Here is a 24,504-nt window from a genome sequence, read left to right as displayed (position 1 = left end):
GCATTGATAAGGATTTATTAAGATGAGGTGTTTGATGCCAAACATTATAGGTCAGTGAAGCCATTACGTAGTTGGGTAACTCGTAAATGACGAGTGCCCAGTGCATACCTTAAGATTGCTTCACTGCTCACTTGCCATTTCTTGGAATCAAAGTAGACATCACAGGAGCATATCTGCTCCTGCAGGTATGTCCTCACATTAAATATAACGCACCCTGCCTTAAGGCTCTAAGGCATGCTGTAGGCGTGACTTACATATATTAGATGTAGTAATTTGAGGAATGGCACACAACAAGTGTGCCATGTCGAGTTTTCACTCATGACTTGCACCATGTCACACAATCTTCCACGGAAGGCTGTGTGCAATTTGTATGGGAGTTGGGGGGTCCCTTAGACTGGCACAATACATGCTGTAGCCGTTTCAGACCCTCTTTAGTACCCAGGCCATAGGTATCAGGGTTACCATTTACTAGGGACTTATAGAGGAACTAAAGACTGTGCCAATTGTACACAATTAGACCTTTTACCTTGTTTTAGGGAAAGTGCACTGCCACTGGGGACTTGGTTAGTAGGAACCCATTGCACCTTCAGTCAAAAAATCCTCAGTACCAGTCGCAAAAAGTGGTGGCTGACCATGTAAAAAAGGTGCACTTTCCTACAATTATTTGCTGCCTTCGTCCTGGTGGAGTGAGCCATTAGTCTGCTCCTTTTTGGTCAATGTGTGGCTCCCTCAGATACACAGAACAGTCTACCTAGATAAGGTCCATTTCTGGACTAGACACCTTAGTTGTAGTGGTGAATCCAACCAAGAGTTGGTTGTGCATGTGGTCCTCCTTAGAGTGATGTGGAGGAGGAAAAAAAAAAAGCAGCAGCTATCATGGGACTGCCCAACATAGAAGCAAGAAACACCCTTGGGAATAAGAATACCTTAGTCCTCAGCATCAGTTTTTCTGGAAAGAAGGTAGTATAGGGCAATGCTTGTAGCTCAAAGGCGCAACATACTAAAGTGATCGAAAGAAGAAAGACAGTGTTAGAAGTCAACAACCTCAAGCTCAAAAGACGTGCACATCAAAAAGATAGGACCTAAATTAAAGTTCTGCCACAGCATAATGAAAGATGCATGCCGAAATATATGTGTGAGTCCTTTAAAAAAGCACATCACATCAGGTGACTTGAATAAACAGAGCTTTAGAGGCAAACACAAAAGGGTCAAGAGGATCAACAAGTAACATATGGATGTGTCCAAAGCAAAGCCTTGCCAGGACAGGAACAAAACAAAAAGAAACATAACAGACGAATTAGCCAGAAAAAGGTCAACAGAGTCGTCCTGGTACTAAGGCCAATGGATGGAATAGATTAATTTGGTGGAAGGAGCAATGAAATGCCAGAATCACACCTATTGCTACGATGACAGGAGTCTAGATTGTTACATTTCTGATGTAGAACTTTGCTCTGTTAATGAGACAGCAGAACCTCCCATAGAGGTAGCTGGAGCAGAGGGCAGATTCTCAGGTTCAACAGTTCAGAGTACCAGACTCTTCAAGAGGCCAATTTGGAGCTGTCAGAATAAGATGCGCCTGGTCCTACTTGATCTTCTTCAAGGCTCAGGGAGTTAGAGGCAAAGGGGAAACACAAAGAAGAGGGCGGAGTCCCATTGAAGGTGGAACGTGTTACCCAGAGAGTGCAGAATGAAGAAATATGGGGCACAAAAGGCGTGGCATTGAGCATTCTCTGCAGTAGCGAAAAGATCTACCCAAAGCATTTTTACTGAGCAAAGATGCCTCAAACCACCTTTTAGTGCAGACGCCACTTCTGGTAGGCAAAATAACATCTGCTAAACTCATCTACTCTGGTGTTGGGTGATTGACTATCCATGAAGGTCTAGCCACCACCAGTGCCTCAGCACTTACAACCACAGTGCACAAGACTCCGCTATGCCCTACTTGCTGTAGTACCACATGTTGGTCGTGTTGCACATCAGAATCTGAACAGACTTTGCAATAATGGAAGGAAGAAAGGTCCAGAGGGCTGCCAGATGGCATAACATTCCAAAACGACAATAGAGTCCACCTGTGACCAGAGGCCTCTGATCCGTCCCCATTCAGATAGCCCGCTCTAGCCCAAGTGTTCTACATCAATTACCCCCATGAGCTTTGGATGGGGCAAGGAAAATGGCCTGCTGCAAGTCAGGCTGGCATCCGTAACCCATCACTGAAGATCCTGGTCTGCCGCATCTCAGATGCAGATGTCTGAGAGATATCCCTGAATTAAGCCCATTGAAGGGGATGCAGAGTCTAGAAGAGCCACGGATATGAAACATGAAGACAGGAGATCAAGAAGCTTCTTCCTCCAGAACAGGATCGAGAAACAACCCTGAAATAGTGGGATCAATGCCTAAATGTCCCAGACTTGTTGTGGGCAAAAAGAACTTCAAAGCCAACCAGGATTGCACCCATGAAGGGTGCATCTGCTCCAGCTGAGGATGGGATTTTGGCATGCTGATGGGGAACCCCAGGGCTAACAGCAACAAAGCCCCTGTCTGTTGGTCTGTGACTGACTGACTGATACAAGCTTGCATTCAGTGTCTAGTCCATGTTGCCCGATCTGTGAAGATGAACCGCAACCTTTATATACATCTTTTGCAGCTGTGAAATGGTTGGGTAGGTTGTTGAAGAGGCTCAGAAAGTTGCTGCTGTTGGCAGGCAAAGTCACAACAATATCCACATTACTTACATTCCTGCTAGTAGAATTTTCAGGCAGCCCCAAGTCAGCAGACCACTGTCCAGCTATCCCTAAAGGGTAACAGGGCCAAGTCCACTTTCTTTCTGAACAGTCTGGAGCAACTAAACAACATGTCCATCACTGATGCCTAAACATCCCTGGAAACTCTTGTGGCACGCATGCAGGTATGGCAATGAATGAGGACATTGAAGCCAACGGCATGGCAGACACAGTCTGTGGTGTCAATATCATCTTGCAAGATAGATTTGGCTTTGTCCTAACCAGAATGCATCATCTGTGAAAAAGTGTTACCAAACTCCTCAGTGAGTAAGATTTTGCATTCCATGTCCCAACATGTGTTTAACAGCCCAAAGACTCACAGTATTCAAGGACCAAATGATCAAGCTGGTGGAGGAAAAGAAATTCCCTTGCCCACTGAATCAATTGGTTTAGCTTCTCTCTCAGGAGAAGCATAAGGAAAGGTGCCTGAAGTCACCTTGCTTGCAGACACCTGAACAACCAGGCTCTTTAGTGTTGGGCCCTGCATAAAAGAAAGCCACAACCTCCAGGACTGGCCTAGACAGACAAGCAATTGGATAGCTCACCTGCAGCAGTGAGCAAGGTTGGGCTTAGTCCGCCAGGACAGCCTTTGTGTCAGTGCCTTACTGAAGGACAGCAAAGGCTCAGCAGTGGAAAGGCCTGGCAGCCACATTTCAGTAAGTAAATTTGCCTTAGGCTCTGCAGTAGGGAACTGTAATCCACAGCCCTGCATTCTGAGCGGCATGATGGCCCAAGAGAGAGATCAATTCCATCACATGTGAAGTATCTGGGCCATCAGTGTTTTGAAGGTCAAGATACAGTCCAGCATCACTATTCTGACTGGGATCACGTTTGGGGTCCTAGACTACATTGGAGTCTGATCTAAAGTTGTCTCCAGCCTTTGATAACCTTGTTATTGCAACAAAGACAAAGCAGGGGAGTCTTCCTGGGTCATAGGATGCCTTAATAATCTTGTAGCATGACACAGGATGAGACCTATCTGAGCTTGGCTCCTTCTCAAACACTGGAGCCGGGACTAGGCCTGGAACCAGTACTGCTAGAGGCAAAGCTAGGTGGAAGCAGCAACACCTGCAGTAAAGATGTAGAGACCATAGTCTGGTGCCAGCACAGTGCTGATCAAAGGCTGAGCGTGGTCATTCAGCATCAGGGAGGGCCTGCTGGCAGAAGTCTAACAAAAGGCCCTGACATATCTATGAGGACTGAAAGTGCTCAAAAAGGATCCCAAACTCCAGAATAGCTATAGCATCATCTCCTTGGAACCCTCAATCTGCTGAACAGTCAACAATGACCTGGTGTAAGAAGCTGGCCTTGTGTGTGGTGGGTACCTGAGGTACTTACACCATAAACCAGGTCCGGGTATCCCCTATTAGTGTAGTGCAGGCAGTGTCTAGAAGCCAGGTTCTCTAGAGGTAGCTGGGGATGAGCAGCCAAGGCATATCTAGGACATGCAAAGCTAATGCAATACCACTGTAGTCACACAGCACTTACACACATGAAAGAAAACACTCTGTGTTACAAAAATAAAGGTACTTTATTTTAGTGACACAATTATCAAAAATTACCCCCCCCCCCCCCCCCCCAATAAGAGGTAAGTAACACACTATGGGGGTCATTCTGACCCTGGCGGTCAAAGACCGCCAGGGCGGAGGACCGCGGGAGCACCGCCGACAGGCCGGCGGTGCTCCAATGGGGATTCCGACCGCGGCGGTAAAGCCGCGGTCGGACCGGCACCACTGGCGGGCCCCCGCCAGTGTACCGCCGCCCCATTGAATCCTCCACGGCGGCGCAGCTTGCTGCACCGCCGTGGGGATTCCGACCCCCCCTACCGCCATCCAGATCCCGGCGGTCCGACCGCCGGGATCCGGATGGCGGTAGGGGGGGTCGCGGGGCCCCTGGGGGCCCCTGCAGTGCCCATGCCACTGGCATGGGCATTGCAGGGGCCCCCGTAAGAGGGCCCCTACATGTATTTCACTGTCTGCTGCGCAGACAGTGAAATACGCGACGGGTGCAACTGCACCCGTCGCACAGCTTCCACTCCGCCGGCTCGATTCCGAGCCGGCTTCATCGTGGAAGCCTCTTTCTCGCTGGGCTGGCGGGCGGTCTGAAGGCGACCGCCCGCCAGCCCAGCGGGAAAGTCAGAATTACCGCCGCGGTCTTTCGACCGCGGAACGGTAACCTGACGGCGGGACTTTGGCGGGCGGCCTCCGCCGCCCGCCAAGGTCAGAATGAGGGCCTATATATGTACACTAGTAATCAGTAATAGGCATAAAAAGTGATAGAACACAGTGCAACAGCAAATAACCAATAGTGACTCTAGGGGGAGCCCAAACCATACACACAAAAAATGGAATGCGAATGCAGGACCCCACCTAGGTAAGTGGGATGTGTAGAAGGGACCTGGAGGAACTAGGAAACCCCAAAGGTAAGTACCACCGTGCCCCTCAGCGACCAGGAGTAAAGGAGTAAGTTACAGGATTTTCCCCAAACCACCCAAAAGGACTAAAAAGAAGAAAATGCAACACCCAGACAACACTGCAAGAAACCAGCGGTGGATTACTGAAGAGGAAGTCCTGTTGAGGAGGGGGCCCAAGTCCAGAAGTCACAGAAGAGTCCAGTGGGGCAGGAGCCACTATCCACCCAGTTGTGGTTGCAGGAGTTGGTCGACGGTAGGACGAAGATGGTCAGCAATTCAGACCTGGAGTTGGTGAAGAGTTCCTTGAGGATGCAATCACGCCAGATGGATGATTGCAGTCGGTCAGTGGCGAGGAAATGCCATCAACAAACCTTGGCAAAGGCAGAAGTCGCGGTAAAGAAAAAGTGGAGCTGCTGGGGACTAGCAAGGTCTAGGAGGACTCAACCCACGGTGGGGCCAAGGGGAGCTAAGGGGTACCCTAAGCAAGGCAGAGTCCACAGTGGAAAAGGCAGCTCCCACAGGAGACCCACTGGAAGAAGAACCAGGAATCGCAGAGGAGTCCATGTAACCCAACTGAAGAAAGGTCCCACACTGCAGGAGAAGCACGCAGAGTGCTGTGTGTCGCAGGAAGGAGTGCTGGGGCTACACGGAGCCTGAAGATCCCTTAGGGGAGATGCCAACTAGCCTCAGTCGCTGCATGAGATGCAGTGCACGGGAGTACCGTCCTGCGTGGTAAGGCAATGGCTTACCTCCACCAAAGTTGGACTGCTGGCAGAGAGGACCAAGAGGACTACTCCGGACAACTATCCGTGATGCAGGTTCCACGCAGCTCAGGATGAGAGGAGATCCACGAAGCCTGTTGTCACTGCAGTTGGTGCCTGCGAATGCAGGGGTGTGAATCCTTCACTTCAAGGGAGATTCCTTCTTCCTTCTCATGCAGACTGAAGACTTGCCACCGTCAGAGGAAGTACAGCCGAGGTAATGTTGAAGAAGCTGGAGGGAGCTGTGGAAACAACGTTGCAAGGACAGTCTTTGTCGTAGATGTAAACTCACAGTTCCTGGAGGGTCAGGCGCAGTTCCATTGGCTAGAAGTCAAAGTAGAGGTTGCAATGAGCCCTGCTGGAATCTTGGAAGCCAAATCTGAGGACCCACCCAAGAGGGAGACCCTAAATATCCCTGAAACAGGGTTTGGTCACCTAGCCAGGTGACCACCTATCAGGAGGGGGCTCTGACATCACCTGCTTGACCTGGCCACCCAGATGCTTTCAGAGGTCCCTGCTCATGTAGGATTCAAGATGGCAGAACTCAGGGACCCTCTGGAGGAACTCTAGGCACCACTCCTGGGGTGGTGATGGACAGGGGAGTGCTCACTCCCCTTTCCATTGTCCAGTTTCATGCCAGAGCAGGGACTTAGGGGTCCCTGAACTGGTGTAGACTGGTTTATGCAAGGAGGGCACCAAATGTGCCCTTCAAAGCATACCAGTGGCTTTGGGAGGCCACCCCTCCCAAGCCATGTAACACCTATTTCCAAAGGGAGAGGGTGTTACCCCCCATCTCCCAAAGGAAATCTTTTGTTCTACCTTTCTGGTCTTGAGCTGTTTAAACAGCAGGAGGACAGAAACCTGTCTGGGGGGTGGCAGCAGCTTGGGCTGTCCGGAAAACCTAGAAGACTGGTAGGAGCAATGCTGGGGGTCCTCTAAGGAGCCCCCAGAGTGCATGGAATCATACTTCCAATACTGGCAACAGAATTGGGGTATGATTCTGACATGTTTGATACCAAACAAGCATAGGTTTGGAGTTACCTGTATGTAGCTGGACATAGGTAATGACCTATGTCCAGTACACGTGCAAAATGGCGTCCCTGCATTCACGAAGTCCATGAATATGGAGCTGGAGTTTGTGGGGGCACCTCTGCTCATGCAGGGGTGCCCACGCACACAGGTAATTGCATCCTGCCCTCTGGGCTAGGAGGGCCTACCCCACGGGTGATTAGCAGTGACCTGTAGTGAAAACGGTGCATGCACCCTTTCATGCAGGCTGCAATGGCAGGCCTGCAGATACACCTTGCATGGGTTCCCCATGGATGCCATAATACATGTTGCAGCCTATGGGGATCCCCTGGTATCCTAATGCCCTGGGTACCATATACTAGGGACTTATATGGGGGCAACAGTATGCCAAATGTGGAGTCTATGTGGTTCAAGTAACCAAGTTTAAAGTGAGAAAGCATAATCACTGGGGTCCTGGTTAGCAGGATCCCATTGCACACAGTCAAACACACTGACACCAGGTAGAAAATGGGGGTAACTATGCCAAGAAAGAGGGTATTTTCCTACATGTAGGGATTTCTGGGCACCCCCCCCCCCAACTTCCGAATCGGTTCGGAACTGAATGATGCTCTTGGAAGTTGAATCTTTAGAATATGATCTGCATGACTTCTCCCTAGAGTGGGGTTTTGCAAGGGAAGGTTTGGGATCCCACTTGGACTTCTTGTATTTAAGTTTCCACTTTGTTTAGATTTCCAGATTAAGGGGGTGATTCTGAGACTGGCGGGCGGCGGAGGCCGCCCGCCAGTCTTCCCCCGACAAAATACCGCTCCGCGGTCGCAAGACCGCTGAGGGTATTTTGAGATTTGCCCTGGGCTGGCGGGCGGCCGCCAAAAGGCCGCCCGCCAGCCCAGGGCAAATCTACCTTCCCACGAGTAGTGGGAAGGTGCGACCGGTGCAGTTGCACCCGTCGCCTATTTCAGTGTCTGCTTTGCAGACACTGAAATACTTTGTGGGGCCCTCTTACGGGGGCCCCTGCAGTGCCCATGCCATTGGCATGGGCACTGCAGGGGCCCCACGGCACCCCCTACTGCCATCCTGTTCCTGGCGGGAGACCCGCCAGGAACAGGATGGCGGTAGGGGGTGTCAGAATCCCCATGGCGGCGGAGCGCGCTCCGCCGCCATGGAGGATTCTCCCGAGCAGCGGAAAGTCGGCGGGAGACCGCCGACTTTCCGTTTCTGACCGCGGCTGAACCGCCGCGGTCAGAATGCTCGACTGAGCACCGCCAGCCTGTTGGCGGTGCTCCCGTGGTCGGTGACCCTGGCGGTCACCGACCGCCAGGGTCAGAATGACCCCCGAAGTCTGATACCTGGAAATTCAAAACTCCAACAAACCTTAAGAATTCCCTTGCCAATATTTAGTTATGTCATAGTTTTGGAAAACACACTAGGTACACTCAAACTGCCTCCCATAAGTTCCATACAACTGATGTGCATTTTTCTGCATGTTAGCTAGCAAGAATTATACCAGCTGAGGTTCCACATATTACAGTCCTCAATGCACAGGTTGACTTTTATAACACTCCATCAATTCACATGTTTAGTGGACAAACTTACCACATTGAAGTCTTTGGCACATGTGGTTGAATTGGAAGTCCAAGCCACTCCAGTCACTGGGCGGCTATCGGTTTCTGCCATAGTTTCCCAGCACCCACCAACCTAAAAAGAAGACACATCATCATCACTGATCAAATCTTAGCTTTGCTAAAATGCTGCTCAAGTGACAAACATGAAAATGCATGTATTGCAAAGTGGAGATTGATAATTAGCCTCTATATATAAATAAATAAGATAATGTGGGACGGAGTCAAATTGTGACAAATTTACTTAAGAGTAAGCCATCTACCATTTGTTTTCCTACCTTCTATTACAACTCTTTTCTGGTGGAAACTATCTAATCACAGATACCTCACCATGTGAATTTCTTCAGGTGCCAGACTGGATATGGACACTTTTGGTGTAATTTCACAGCGGATTGTATTGGATCTGTCCTACCCCAGATATGACGTCGGGCCCCAATTATGGGCCACCTCCACATGTGAAAGTCCATTTTCTGATGACTTTCCATGCCATCGGAGGCGGAGCCATCAAAATCATACAGTGCAGTACTTTAGACTGGCATCTCACTAATTGAAATAAGTCAGTTCCGCAGAACGGAGAGGAGGGAGGGTCGGTGAAGAATCTGCAATTAAATACAGTGTCCACCAGAAAAGGCGTTGCTGAAGGTAAGTAACAAGTTCTTCTGACAAACTTCTAATTGTGGATTCCTAACCTCTGGTGTTTGACCCTGTGGAAATCCTGAAGAAGAGATCAAGCAAAATGCCCAGCCCACCATACCTGGCTAATGAAGCAGTTATTCTTTTAAACGTGTGGAGGTAAACCCTTGAAGCAGCCAGGCAAATCCCAATGAATGGTACACCACGTGCAAGCACAGTGGTAGCAGCCTTCGCTCTGGTAGACTGAGTGTGTAAAGTGGCTAGACCATAGCATATCTTAATAGATAAACAAATCATCTAAAGATAGTACTCTTTTGCACTGCTTTTCCTTTCCTAGCCCCAGAGAAACCAACAACAAGCTGGTCACTCTGTCTGTACTTTTTAGTCTGATTGACTCAAAAGCTGAGCTCTCTTTTTGGATCCAGGAGATCAAGCTGTTATTCTTTGGAGGGGTGAGGTAGTGTGAAGAAAGTAAGCAATGTAATGGATTGATCTATGTGGAAGGGATTGACTACCTTTGGCAGGAATCCCGCTTTTGTGCGGAGCAGTAATTTGTTCAAGAAAAAGAGGTATATGGTGGTACCATGGACAATGCCTGGAACTCACTCACTTGACTGGTGATGAGAGGTATGGGGTTGATGGTAAGTAGCTGAAGAGAAGAACTGTGGTTGGGTACAAAGAGAGTGTAAATTAAGTACTGTGTTGCCCATAATATGTGGGCAAGCCTCTTCAAAAAAAAGCATCAAGACAGGTTACCCGACGAAGGATGGCTGAAAAGGTAAACATAAAAAGACAGCGAGGGCGGAAAGGTAATCTTAAAACTGTTGCCACAACAAGGCTTTTCTGAACTAAAGACAAATAGAACAGGAGAACCTTTGATAGTTGTGCATGCATGAGTTGGCATTTACTGGAGAAACACCAGGAAACTTCTCCCAGTGTCCTGCATTTATAAATTTGGTTGGTGGACACTTTGGGAGGTTAAAAGTCATTGTGTGCTGCTGTTCAATCTCCACACATAGAGATGTAGGTTGAGCAGGCATGGGTGCAAGACTCGACCCTGCTGCTGTGACAGGAGGTAGTTCTGAAAAGGCAATCAAATTGCAGGACACATGCTCATGGCCAGACTTTCAGGGTATCACACTCTCCTCGCCCAGTAAGATGACTTGAACCCAATCTTTTTTAATCTTGTTCATTATTCTGCAGGAGAGAAAGGGGCAGAAAGGCATACAAGAGCCCCGACCCCCCCAGTCCAGGAGGAAGGAGTCTCAATGCACAAACTAATTGACAGAGTGCATTCTGTGCAATGGCAAATAGATGGAGCCGAGGTCATTGCCACTGCTGAAAGATGTCCCTTGTCACCTCCGAATTTAACTGCCATTCGTGATCAGCTGAGTTTGCCCCCCCGTTCCGTTTAAAGATCCAGCCAGGTGCTGGGCAATCAAGAGAGGTGCTCTATTAGTGCAGTCACTTCCAGAGGTGTAGAGATTTGTAGCACAGGACCAAAGTAGCGTGGAGGGTTAATGTGCCTGCTGCAAAGAACGTGTACTAGGCAAATCCCAAAGTGCATGTAATGTAAAAATGTCAAAATAACTCTGGTGATTTATCTTCTTTCTGGAGCGGGAACGTACTTCTGTCTAGTGGAAGTTAGGAGCATCATAAAGTAGCACACAGGGCTAATATGCCTTCTGCAAAGAATGTATACTAAGCAGATCAGAGTGCATATAATGCAGGGGTGTTGAATTTAATAAACTATCTACTTGTCCATGGGACAGGTTGCTTCTGAAATCTACTTGTCCTTTAAAAAGAAAAAAAAAAATCTACTTATCCCTTTGGTGCCATGTAGTGCAGCGACAAATTATAGCAGCAATTTCATTATGTAAGAGCTCTGATAATAGCCTCTCTGATTATGGCAGGGCTATTACTATAGTAGGGCTTGAATACTTGCAATTTCAATCCCTACTATAGAAATTTCCTTATCTTGCCACCTTTCCGCAGACCTACATACTGGGGCTGGAGGAAGCATTAAGCAATAGTTCCAGGGCTGGAATGCCTTTGAGTCTGCAAACCTACTAATTTATATGTTTTAAGGATTCTCACCAGCTCTTCTCTAATCTTTTCCCATAATGAGAAAGCTTTGAATCTTACTCCTGGCAATGCCAGAAATAGAAGTTCTTCCAGGGTTGGAAAAAAGGCGGCTGGCGGGAAAGTGAACTTTTAAATGCTCAATAGATTTTCACATGAGCAAATCTACACACGCATATTTGCTTGTGCTAAAATACAGTTCACAAATATTTTCTAGGAGTACGATTTCCTGGTCTACTTCTTTAACTTCTTGTGAATTCATGAAAGCCACTAATTCAAAGACATATACCATGAATGCACTTCTGTGACTTTCTTTAAGAATTGGGTCCCTAATTAGGGCTGGGGTTAACAAAGAGATTTTGTTTTTATTAAACTTCTATTTCTTTATCTACCAGCTGGCTTTACTGTGAGTGATCATATTCTGCTCTTCCATAAGAAGCATATTGGCACACGGTGCCAGGAACTACTGTGGCAATCAGTGGTGTAACAAAACTGGAAGGGGCCCCCTTGCAAAGAACATGGAGGGCCTCCAGACTCACTCGGGGCAGGTGTTGTGCTGAGGGGGCTTTGGAGGGGGGGCTGCGGGGCCTTTGTTGCACCCCTAATGGTAATGTGTGCTTTTTTAGCACAAAAACTTTATTTCTTTATTTTTTTTTGCCAGTATTTGTTACAATAGTGAGGGTCTGGCAGCTCCCACAACAATAAAGTGTCACAAAAGCCATGTCCAAACAAGAGACACATTGATGAAGCCAAAAGACTCTCAATAAATGTCTGATCAGTTGGCTTTGCCAGTGCTAGTTTATTTTCATGCTTCCCATAACCTTGTTGAAAATGGTTACACTGATTTTCAATTAGTAATATTTTTTGGAAATACTAGCATGCGTCAACACATTTTACTAAATTACGCTTTACAGAAATAGCACCTACAATTTCATAGTAGCGACATTTTTTTTTCTTACTTGCATTTTTTTCTAAACATTTTAATTTGAAAGCAAAGAATCATCACTCTTGCTTACAAGCTTCTGCAAACATTTGCATCTAATCAGAGAGCATTCTGGGAGCATTACACTTAGCCTCATATTAAACCTTTCAAACGTATGTACACTTTTATTTATTTTTTACTGGAACCACTGTCAGTAGTGCAGTGTGATTTTAAATCAGTATTTACAGAGCTTAACCCAACATCGAAGGCTTTTCATAAATGAACCATAAATACAAGTTTGAACAGAATTAAAGTATGGACACACATACAGTTCCCTTCTTTGTAACCTGGCAGCCAAATGGTTTGCGCTGCAGGGGGTTGGGCCTACGTGTCCCAAGGACAAAATAAATATGAAAACGTGTTGCCCTTGAGCCCAAACAATATGTCCCGGGCGTTGTGAATTCCACATCACTGCAATGTAAACATTATACCACTGATCCAGCGCTGTGAGTGCCATGGCAACCAAGAGAATGTACTTTTGGCCAGTGGAAGCTTGAAGTCATCATAAGGTAGTATACAGGGTTAATATGCCTGCTGCAAAGAATGTGTACTAGGCAAATCACAAAGGGCATGAATTGGAAAAATGGCAAAATAGCTCTGGTGATTTATGTTCTTTCTGGAGAGAGAACATATACTTTTGTCTTGTGGAAGTTTGTACTCATCATAAGATAGCAGACAAGGTTAATAAGCTTGCTGCAAAGAACGTGTACTAGGAAAATCACAAAGTGCATGTAATGTAAAAATAAATCTGGTGATTTATGTTTTTTCTGGAGAGAGAACGTACTTTTGTCTAGTGGAAGCTTGGTGTCATCATAATGTGGTACACAGGGTTAATATGCCTGCTGCAAAGAATGTGTAATAAGGAGATCAGAGTGCATATAGTATAAAAACTATAGAGCTGATCAAGTTTGCGCTCTGAGTCCCGTGGTAGCCACGGAGTGCAGACAAAAGTAGTTAATCCACTCTGAAGTATATCAGCAATTGTGCAGTTATCCCTGTACAAGGTCGGTGTCCAAGACAGTAATCGAACCGCCCCAAGGCAGGGCAAACATAAAGCATTTACCAATGACATCAAGGGATTTTTGAAAGGCAAGCCCACGGAGGAATGAAAGTAATGGGCGTGAGGTGGGAGTGGTTAACAGCTCACAATACTTAAAACAGGTCAAAGCGCTTGTGCGCTCGACCAAAAAACAACAAAATTACGAAGTGCTACTATCATAAAGAGTAGCGCATTAAACTGCATCATTCCAGTGGCTCTGACTATATCGATCTAGTCACGGGATTTTTTTGACATACCAAGATTACCTGTTACATATTTTTTGCTGTCACTTATTGATCCCCCCCCATACCTTTCAGTTTTGTATTGGAATGTCTGCTGTTATGCGTGTTTCATGTTCTTTTTTGATCCAGATTACCTGGTATAGGTGTTTACCGGTCTTTCTTAATCCAGTTTACCTACAACACGTGTTTTCTTGTCCACACTAGCTTGTATCACCTGGTTAAAGTGTTTCTGGGTCCTTATTGGGCCCAGACATCCATCAATGCTACTTCCTGGTCGCTACAGATTACCTGATACAGGTGTTTTCAGGTCTGTTTAGGTATCCTTCTCCTGCCAAACGTATCTGTGCCACCCTCGCACTTACCTATGTCAAACCAACCCCTTCGCGCTGCTTCCAGTCTCAGCCCAATCTTCCAGGGACCCCTCGGGAGCAGCAGTAACTTCGTAGTTCACCGAAACTTAAGTTCTGAGGTTGGTTCCTGCACAGTGCGCATGCGCACTCTTTTACCATTTGAAAACTATAAATCCCAAGGTTTCAAGCGAGTTCATTGCGTCCTAAAGACGTGCTGACGCCCGTCACCTGGCGAGCGAAACAATCTTTCTGCAGTGTCGTGAAATCGCTGCGCTGTTCTATGGGTAACAAGGTGGCCATCTTCTTATTTACAACTGTTCATTCTTTTTGAATTGTAGATACTTAAATGTCACCTTTTCTTGTCTACCAGGATGTAGGACTTATGAACTGATTTTTCACAATATACGATATTTTATTCTGCTACAACGTACATATTTATGATGATATATCGTAATATTCATAAAATAAAGTTTGCAATTTTCTGTAATTCAACTCCTGATTGGTGGCGTTATCTGACTTTATCTCTTCGAATTTGTTCGGTATAGTGACAAACCAAAGAGCTGCAGTTTTATGTACGAAGCTTCCAAGGCGAATGCGCATACCGCTTCCATGTTAGCGAGTAAAATAATCCCCCCCCCCCCCCCACCTTCGAAGATGATCCCGATACTCTAGTGTCTGTTTAGTGAATAACAATACCCCGTTTCAAGATGGCTTTCATGTGTACGAGTACAAATGATAACTTGATTCATCTAACTTGTATGTGAATAAGCGTGTGACAGACATCGCTGCTGCAGCCACTAAGACCTGGCACCGCCTGCCTGGACAGCAGACCACTAAAATGGGAGTGCTCATCATCGAGGCGTTCTATGGAGGTTCTCACAAGCAGCTGGCGGACCTGCTCGTGGAAGAATTCGAAAACTCTGTTCTCTGCAGCCTGCCTGCCAAGAAGTGGCACTGGAGGGCTCGCACCTCTGCCTTGAATTTCATGCAGACCGTGCCAGCCAGTGACCAGTATAGCATCCTGTTTGCCAGCTCAGTGCTTAACCTAGCTGAGCTGGTCGCCTTACGACCTGACCTCGGAAAGCTCAAGAAGGTCCTCTACTTCCACGAGAACCAGCTTGTGTACCCTGTACGCAAGAGCCAGGAAAGAGACTTCCAGTATGGCTACAACCAAGTTCTTTCCTGTCTAGTGGCGGACGTGGTGGTATTTAACTCGCTTTACAACATGGAGTCATTTCTGACCAGTATTTGTGGCTTCATGAGGCTTATGCCTGATCACAGGCCCAAGAACTTGGAAGGCCTGATCAGACCAAGGTGCCAGGTCCTCCACTTCCCAGTTAGGTTCCCCGATATTAGTAAGTTCCGCTTGCCACATTGCAAGCGTACCCATTTGCAGAGCAGGTCTGCAGTCAGAGGGGAAACTTGCCTTGCTGACAGTGTACCAGCTCCACAGGAGAACACTACTGGGAATCTGATGGATAACAGTACCCAAGAGCAAGAAAGTGTGCATTTTCTCTCACAACTGGAAAGACTACACAGTCCAGTGGTAAAAGCAGATGACCTAGAGATGGCCAATGTATCACGGAATGCAAAATCAGACCAACAATATGGTGAGCACTTTGTAAACAGTAACATCAGTGAAAATGTTGCAGTGCAAACACCACTACACATTGTCTGGCCTCACCGTTGGGAGCATGACAAAGACCCAGAGACATTTTTTCAAGTTCTGCTTAAGCTTAAAGGCCTCTCCCTGCAATTCAATGTGTCTGTCCTTGGAGAAACCTATACAGATGTGCCAGATGTATTTCTGAAGGCCAGGGAGGCGTTGGGGAATTCTGTGTTGCATTGGGGCTACCTTCCAAGCAAAGAGGACTATTTCCAAGCCCTGTGTATGGCCGATGTTGCTGTCTCAACAGCTAAGCATGAGTTCTTTGGTGTGGCAATGCTGGAGGCCACACATTGTGGTTGTTACCCACTGTGTCCCAAGGCTCTTGTGTATCCAGAAATTTTTCCAGCTCAATATCTCTATTCGACGCCTGAACAGCTGTTTCAGAAGCTTCAGAATTTCTGCAAAAGGCCAGATATTGTGAGGAAGCATCAGTACAAGGGTGACATTTTTAAGTATTCGTGGGCGTCCCTACGCAGCAAATACCAGGCCCTACTTGAAACAGAATCAATTGGAAATTTACTGCAGGTCTAGATTATAGAAAAAAATAAATTACGATTAGACACCACAGATGATACTAGTTGGAAATGACTCTATCTCTCCACCAGTTTGAAAAGGGGGAATCCCATGGAAAGACAATGCATTTTTTTAAAAGTTTCAACTAACATACCTTCTCTCTCCACACCATTCTTAAGATATCAATCACGAGTCTCCTTGATCAGGAGAATAACAACAACACATGTAAATAAAGTGGAATGTTAGTGATTTATCATAGCTGGTGTAGAACTGCCTGCCACAAAATTACAGCAGAGCAAGATCTACGTTTCCTTCTGTTACTCAAATCCCAAACGAATATAGATTTGTAAACATGGTCACATAAGACTCCCTGTCACAGTATAAGCCTCTTCTAAATGCATCATTAAATATGTTAATTTCCTATTGTATTTTCTTGACTTTATACATTTTAAGATATGTGTATCTGACTTAGATATCTTTCAGGTAACACTGAATTAAATGAAGTTTTCCTGAGCTTTGACTTGGAAGTGCTGAAAAAGAGGGCACACTCAATTAAAAATGTCTGTATTAAAATGTTATCTTTGTACCTTAATTCTTGTGTGAAACATGATGAATGCCTGTCATGTACGTCTCCTCCAATTATTCCAACAGACTGAGGTTAGGAGAAAATGTTGTAATATTTATTACAAAGATTAATGAGTCCACAGAAAGAGCGTCTAACGTTGAAAGGAATGAGATTGCAACTGCCAAAACAGCAGATCTCAGCTGCCCAAGTAAACTTGCTGGCAACTGAAGAATAACATGATAGATGGCCTGAGAATACAGGTTAAACAACAAAACTTCTCAACACCTTTGAACAACATATGCATTACTTAACAACCATAAGCGTGCGCTGATTACACATGCATATCCTAAGATCTTGTAAGCACGCTACACTGTTACCAATCATAAAAATGCGCACGTATGCAACACCCCCTCCCTTTCAATAAAATAAAGAGAAGACATTACTGACAGTAAAAACAATTTCAGAAGGAAACAAACACAGACAATAAATCTTACATATAAAAATCTCAAAATGTTGTGGGCATTTCTATGTGTTCTTTCCACCAATGCATCAGCTTGATGCACAGAAATGTGAGATTCTTGACCAGAGGATCTAAAAGCTTGTAGATCCCCCCACAAAAATTGTAGCCTTGAGAGCCTGCAGCACCTTTGTGTAACACAATCTTTTGTGCTTATGTTTCTGAATTCTTTTACTATATCTCTTTTACTCCACCATCCCTTGTTGTGTTTAAGAACAGACCCCTTGGGCACTCTATCCTCCCCAATCTGCACATCAACCATTTTAACATTGTGTTTATTGTCAAAGAGGATTTTTTATTTCTTTTGTTTTTCCAGAACCGTGGATGGAACCTTAGAAAAATCTTCAAATTCTTTTTTAAACAATTCTCTCAGCCAATCTGGTAATATGGCAAATTTTGGAAAGCGTTTATGCAATAACACAAATGGCCAACCACCTGGAGTACTGTGTGGGGTAAAATAGGACCATATTTTCTTTCTCAGAAACTCTTAAACATCTAGACCCTTTCTTATGCAGTTTGAACTCCTTCCTTAATAAATTTGTTGATGCATTCAACTAGACCATTTGAAGAAGAAAAACACAATTTTAACTTGTGTGATGTTATGTTGAGCCAAGTAATATGCCATTTTATTTTTTACATGAAATGTGTTACATTGTCAATAATGATTTCCTTTGGGGTACTCAATGGCAAAAATGTCCTGGATGTGAAACCAACATAAACCATTTAGAGAAATAATCAATTAGAACTATCATGTACTTCAGGGAACCTAGAAGTAAATCAAACAAGACAACATACCTAAAGCTAATTTCTGCCAAGCCATGTTGGGATATGAAACATTATGAAGGGGAGTTTCATGAAGTTCCAATGCTTGTCAGAAACTAAGGAAGTTGTCCAATTACCAATAAAAGTTGCAACCTGTGGGTCCAGACCAGGCCACCAATAGAATTGTTTAAGGGATTTGAAAGTGCTACCTATTCCTAAGTGTCCTTAATATGCTTCCTCAATTAATATACTTCTTACTGAAACGGGGGCACCAAACGGTCAGCTTGTAACAACACTCCATTTACAAGACAAAGTTCATTGGCCACTTGAATATATGGACACACTGAAGCTTCCACACTTCTTTCCTTAGGCCACCCATTACTCAAAAACAAGATAACTTTTGTCAAATGGTATCCTTGCCTAGACCTTCCACACAATGTTTGTGTGAAAGAACACAAGTGTATGAAAAATGTCTTCAACAAGGGCAACCACACACTTCTCTTCAACATCCATACGTTTTTCTTCATTTACAAGCAGTCTTGAAAGACAGTCTGTTCTGACATTTTTGCCTTCTGGAATATACTTAAAAATAAAATCATATTCTTGTAACTTATAAACCAGCCTAACTAGCTGTGCAGATGCCTTCCCTGTACCACACCTTTTAGGAGATGAATGAGTGTTTTATAATCAGAGAGCATGTCAAATTGATTTCCCCAAATATAGTTTTTGAACCTTTCCACAGCCCACGAACATGCTAATGCCTCACGTTCAATTGTGCTGTAATGTGACTGCATGACTTAAAGAACGTGAGGCAAAAGCAATGGTGTTTTCCTGCCCATGAATCTATTGGAAAAGTACAGCCCCAAGGCCCATTTGACTGTCATCTACAGTGATTGACCATCTCTTTCTGGCAATAAAAGGAGATAACGCAGGTGCTGATATAATGACATTTTTAACACTTTGAAAAACTTTATCCACCTCATCAGATCAAATATACTTAGAGCCCTTCTTTTATCCATTTCTTAAAGATTGACCAACATAAGCATTCCCTTTAATGAAACAAGAGTAATATTTACTAAGGCCTAAAAAGATGTAAGGATTTCCTTATCCCTGGGAGCTTGTGCATCCTGGATAGCTTTAACTAAAGAGTATTTAGGAGAAATTCCACTTAGACTGATAGTGTGTCCTAATTATTCAAAATTTCTAACATTAAACCTGCATTTGTCAGTATGCAAGGCAATACCAAAATCCTTAAACCGTCCAAAAACAATTCTTAGAATACTATTATGCTCAGCCAAAGTATCCACAAAAATTAGAACATCATCTTGGAAAGCCTGTACTCCAACAATACCCTCCAACATCATGCCCATGAGCCTTTGAAAAACACTGGCTGCTGACGCTAACCCAAAAGGTAGTCTAGTAAATTTGTAAGCACCAAAAGGTGTGATAAAGGTGGTAAGTTCTTGGGAGCTTGATCAAGTGGGATTTGATGGTAAGCTGATTTGAGATCTAGGAGGGGAAAGAACTGTCCATGTCCAATATTGGCAAGGAGATCTTGTACTTTGGGTAAAGGGTGAAATTCAACCACAATGTTTTTTATTGAGAGTGAGAAGATCAGCACACAATCTTGAAGAACAATCCTTTTTACGAACAATGACTAAAGGACTGACACATTCAGAGGGTCCCGCTTCTACAATGATGCCATCGATCACCATTTCATCCAGTAACTTTTTTTTAACTCAGTTCCAATGCTGAATGGCACCAAACAAACTTTATGAATTACTGGAATGGAGTTTTTCTTTAATTTAGTAGAATTTTATATAATTCTTTATGTGCCCAATGGAACTCTTGAATAATTTAGGATATTCTTGACAGATGTCTGTTAAGAAATTATCTTGAAATTGAAAAATGGAAATAGGCATGTTAATATGACAAACAAGATGTTCCACACCGGGAACTAGCATGAGGCCTAACTTGGCAAGATCACGGCAACCAATAATGTGTCTACCTTTAATGGCAACATAAATGTTAGTGAAAATACTCCTGCCCATACAAAACAATTGTTCTTCAAAATAACCAACCATGTCAAAGTCCTGTTCCCCATATGCTTTAGGATGAACATCATATTTCTGTCATTTCACTATGTTTTTCCAATGTGTATAGAATAAAGTAACTGAAATGATAGTAATAGGTGCACCTGAATCACACATCATATCCAAAGTTAGGGAATCACCTATTTGTACTTGAGAGAAAGGATATTTATTCTAACATGGGAATGTTCTTCAACTTCTAAATGAAGAACCAAATTAGACAAATCCATAGTATCCTCATTCTTTCCCAAGCTAATACACTGCACTTTAAGGGCCAGATGTATGAAAGGGTTTTACCCATTCTGTGTCTATAGGAAAATGCTTCGGTACATATGGCCCTAAGATTCTTACTAATTTTGCAAACACTGTAGAATACGAAATTTCCTAGCTATCGTGAAGGAAAGTTTCAATTCTATTAAGGACACGGAGGCGAGGATTATGCAGATCTTTCTTCACTTTTAATTAAACAGCAAGTTCAAAGTAAAACAAAACATGAACAAAAAAACTACAAGTTCCATGAGCCCGCCGCCATGGTAACGAGTATCCAATGAGGTGCACTCCTTCACGTTGGTATAAATATCCCGAAATGCGTCACACTTCCTCGACTTCACTGCGGAAGGAATCCTGGTAGAGTCAATTGGTCGTAGTTGCGGAACCTACCAAAAGAGGTATAATTAGATGCAAATCCGATAAAACACAGATACATACCGACTGCAATAAAGTCATGAGCCTTAAAATACCTCTAAATAGAATGTGATCACATCTGAAACAAGTACTACATGATGTATTTAGAATATGATCAGAATAACAATAAACAAATGTACAAACTCAAGTATACTACCTTGTTACGCAGGTAGATGTAATCGGGAGGGGACATACCAGCGTAATGTATGTGGGTGGGATAATCCTCGCCTCCGTGTCCTTAATAGAATTGAAACTTTCCTTCACGATAGCTAGGAAATTTCCTATTCTATCACAGGACCGGAGGCGAGGATTATGCAAGTTTAAAGCTTACTCACCACAAGTGCGGCTGCTTCATGAATTGGTTTAAAGTAAAACTTCTTAAAAGTAGACTCTGAAGACCAATCAGCAGCATGCATGATGTCCTCCAATCTGCCCCCCACTTGTATGGCTTTGGAAGCCATAGCTCCCCGAGTAGAATGGGCGCCAAAAACTTGAACATCTACTCCTGCAACAGAGAGAATCCATCAAATCCATCTGGCAACGGAAGGGGAAGAAACCGCCTTGAACGGTTTCTTTATAGAAATCAATAATTGCTTGACACCTGGAGGTCTACAAGAACTGGTTACTTCCTCATAGACTTTGAGACATCGAACCACACATAGCTTCGGGGAATCAGGAAAAGCGGGATAGGATACCGACCTGGTATTAGACTTTGTCCTCCTTGCAATAGTAAACGTGACTCCCTCTGGAGTAAAGACACGAGCGGAAATATCCAATGCTCTGACATCGGACACTCGCTTACAGGAAATGAGGCAGAGAAGCATGGCTAATTTGGCTGACAATTCTTTCAGTGACAAAGATTGGTTGTCCCGCCAAGAGGACAAGAGATTAAGAACTAAGTTCACGTCCCAGAGTTCCGAATATCTGGGTTGCGGAGGTCTGGAGAGTCTAATACCCTTAAGAAGTTTACAAATCCAGGGATGCTCCCCGATCGGGAGATTGTTAAGGGGCGGGTGGCCCGCCGAGATGGCCGAACGAAAAGAATTGATAGTGCGATACGCTAAGCCAGATTCCCCTAATTCCGCAAGGAAATTGATGATGTCGGTAACACTGGCCCCCATGGGATCGCAGTGTTTGCCCACACACCAACAAGACCATCTGTTCCATGCAGATCTATATCGTTTGCATGTACCAGGGGCCCAGGCCTGTGCGATGAAGTTATTAGCTTCCTGCGAAAGTCGGTTGTCTTGCCAACGATGCCGGAAATCTTCCAAGCTATGAGGGAAAGATGACCCTGAAGGACTAGAGGGTGACAGAACCCCGACGGATCCAGGAGTATTGAGGGAAAATGCGGGAGGCGAAGAGGACACTCGCACGAGAGTTCCAACAGGGTCGGGAACCACGGCTGTGACCTCCACCAGGGGGTTATCAGAACCACCGTCGCCTCTTGGCGGCGAACCTGAGCCGCAACCCGCGGAATAAGGAGAAACGGGGGAAAAGCATAACCCTGAAGGGTACCCCAATGTTGGAGAAACGCATCTACTGCCGCCGCTCCCGGATCCGGCCGCCAGCTGAAGTATAGGGGAAGTTGAGCATTCCAACGAGACGCAAAGAGATCCACTGAACAGGGACCCCAACGATCCATGATCGGCTGAAAAACCGAGCGATGTAGTCGCCGTTCCATATGAATTGCAGGAATCTGCGATGGGGCGGAAAAATAGGGACTGTGAGGTACGCGTCTTTGAGATCCAGACGAACCATCCAGTCTCCTTGTAAGAGGAGGTCGCGGAGCATGTGAATACCCTCCATCTTGAAATGTCTGTAAACCACCCAATCGTTGAATGCCCGAAGGTTGATAACGGGACGAAACCCCTTGTCCTTCTTCTCCACCAAAAAGATGTTGCTTACGAAACCTGTGGGGTGAAGGGAAGTGAAGGAAATGGCTCCCTTGTGGAGAAGGGCCTGAACCCCTAACTCTATGAGCTCTGAGTTTTCTGCCGAGAACACGATGGGCGGAGGCAGTTTCTCCTGAAGTGGGGTACCCCAGAATTCTATCTGAAAACCTGAGACAGTTTGGAGAACCCATGCGTCGGAGGTAATGCGCCTCCAATTGTCCTTGAAAAACCTCAATCTCCCTCCAAAATTTTTTGGGGAAAAAGGGATAAGCCTCACCAGAGGGACCTCCAGGGGCGTTAGATGCTCCTCGCGTGTTTCTGGACCCTCTGCCTCTTCCCCTGCCTCTGTTGGGGAAGAAAGTTCCCCTCCGAGTTAGATAGTTCCCCTAATTTGGGGTCAATTTTGATCAATAAAGACCTGCGTCTTTCTGCAGAGATGGCACAGTTCGCGTTGCCCAGGAGACAAACAGCTCTCTGAGCCCATCCTGCGATGATGTCCGTCTGTAGGGGAGTGTTTGCTTGCCTGGCACGCTCCGCCAATTGAATAATCTGTGTGAGGGGACCAAGGACGTCAAGAAGTTTATCTTGACATGCTCGCCAGGAGCGGTCAATCCCTTTTTTGGGATCCTTGGTATACTTGGCAAAAAACTTACACATTTTAGGGTCAATATCAGGTGTAAAAGCGACCTTATCCGATAAAGACGGGCGTGGGCACTCCGCCCGTAGCCGGGCCCGCACCTCCTTGTCCAGAGGTTGCCTAATTTTGCTGGCGACATACTCAGCCACCTTGTGGTCTGGGCGCCACTCCGAAGAACGTGGATGGTAGATACCCTCCGGCTCAAACATATCGGAGTCAGAATCAGCGCGATCCGAAGGATCTGGTAGGGTAGCCCCAGGGCGCCAAGGGCGACCTGAGTCGTCATCCAAAGATGATGAGTCCTCATCTGAACCTCCCATGAAGCCTTTGGGGGATTCCAAATCAGGGTTCCATAGGTGGTGAAGCTTGTCACCCATTACCCCGGGCAAACAGCCCTCCCGGGAGGGTAAGCGCGTATGCGCGCGCGCACTCTTGGGATGGGAAAAAAAACTCGCCCTCCTCCAGGTGCCCCGCGTCGCGCTTGCGCAGTTTCCTGGGAGCCGAAAGGGTAGAGGAATCACCCTCCGCTCCCGTCACACCAAACATGCCCGTACCTCTGGACACCTGTTCAGTAAGTTTAGCTACAGTATCCCTAAGAGGGGCTAAAGCGTGGGAAATAGCCTGTGAAAACAAAGTGTCCACCCCGGGGGGGAGGGTACGGTGAGAGGAACCCTCACCTGGGGACATGTTGGGAAAAGGTTCATTCTCTTGAGAGGAGTGCATAATGAGGACTTGGACAGAGTGTACACCCAACAAAAAATATGATATATAGGGTAAATCCCTACCCACTCTGTCACTGTAAGTGCAAAAAAATAATGTCTTCCCTAATGGGGTAAACCTTACCCAAATGGGTGTCACAGGTAGGGATAAAACTGTACCGAAGGTACAAAGGTGATATTGAGGGCAAAATCCTCAAGTTGGAAAGAAAAGAAAACAAACGCGAGGCGCGAGCGCCGAGCGCTGAGAGCTACATGCTCTCCGAAAAAAACAGCGTGCGCGCGCCCTCTAGTGGGCCCGACGTGTATTTAAACACGCCGAAGGAAAGGAAAATGAAAAAACGCTCGAGCGGAACGTTCGTTCCGGCGAACGAAATAATACAGACAATACAATGTAGCAGAGACGCGCCAAAGCAATAAACAGAACCCCCGAACCGGAGGCAGAAAGGCACTTATCTGGCTCACAGCAGTGAAGAAAGAGGAAGTGTGACGCATTTCGGGATATTTATACCAACGTGAAGGAGTG

General features: G+C 45.6%; 2 protein-coding genes across 4 annotated transcripts in view; one reads left to right on the top strand and one right to left on the bottom strand.

The window, feature by feature from the left end:
• Window positions 1-24,504, bottom strand: part of MVB12A (multivesicular body subunit 12A) — a 62,559-nt gene that overhangs the window by 21,648 nt on the left and 16,407 nt on the right. The window contains exons 1-2 of one of the 2 annotated variants that reach the window (XM_069231767.1): window positions 13,943-14,086; window positions 8,577-8,678 (exon numbers count right to left, since the gene is read on the bottom strand). In XM_069231767.1, coding sequence (XP_069087868.1) covers window positions 8,577-8,657 — 81 coding nt within the window. In that variant the 5' untranslated portion in view covers window positions 8,658-8,678; window positions 13,943-14,086. Of the gene's footprint in view, window positions 1-8,576; window positions 8,679-13,942; window positions 14,087-24,504 lie in introns of those variants that run through there. The other variant, XM_069231768.1, reaches the window with a different exon arrangement.
• Window positions 14,578-16,690, top strand: GTDC1 (glycosyltransferase like domain containing 1). Of its 2 annotated transcripts, XM_069231750.1 has the most exons (2): window positions 14,578-15,729; window positions 15,875-16,690. In XM_069231750.1, the coding sequence occupies exons 1-2, from the start codon at window positions 14,769-14,771 to the stop codon at window positions 16,018-16,020; spliced, it is 1,107 nt and encodes a 368-aa protein (XP_069087851.1). In that variant the 5' UTR covers window positions 14,578-14,768; the 3' UTR covers window positions 16,021-16,690. The 2 variants fall into 2 exon arrangements, with proteins under 2 accessions (XP_069087851.1, XP_069087850.1); XM_069231749.1 differs by having other exon boundaries at window positions 14,578-16,690.

This window comes from Pleurodeles waltl, chromosome 4_2 (assembly GCF_031143425.1).
Source record: "Pleurodeles waltl isolate 20211129_DDA chromosome 4_2, aPleWal1.hap1.20221129, whole genome shotgun sequence".
Taxonomy (NCBI): Eukaryota; Metazoa; Chordata; class Amphibia; order Caudata; family Salamandridae; genus Pleurodeles; species Pleurodeles waltl.
The sequence above is the reverse complement of the archived record's forward strand: the minus strand, read 5'-3'. Positions and strand labels throughout refer to the sequence as shown.

What these genes read in the sequence shown, in the direction of transcription:
- GTDC1 (XM_069231749.1), top strand. Translation starts at nt 14,769, where the DNA reads ATGGGAGTGCTCATCATCGAGGCGTTCTATGGAGGTTCTCACAAGCAG.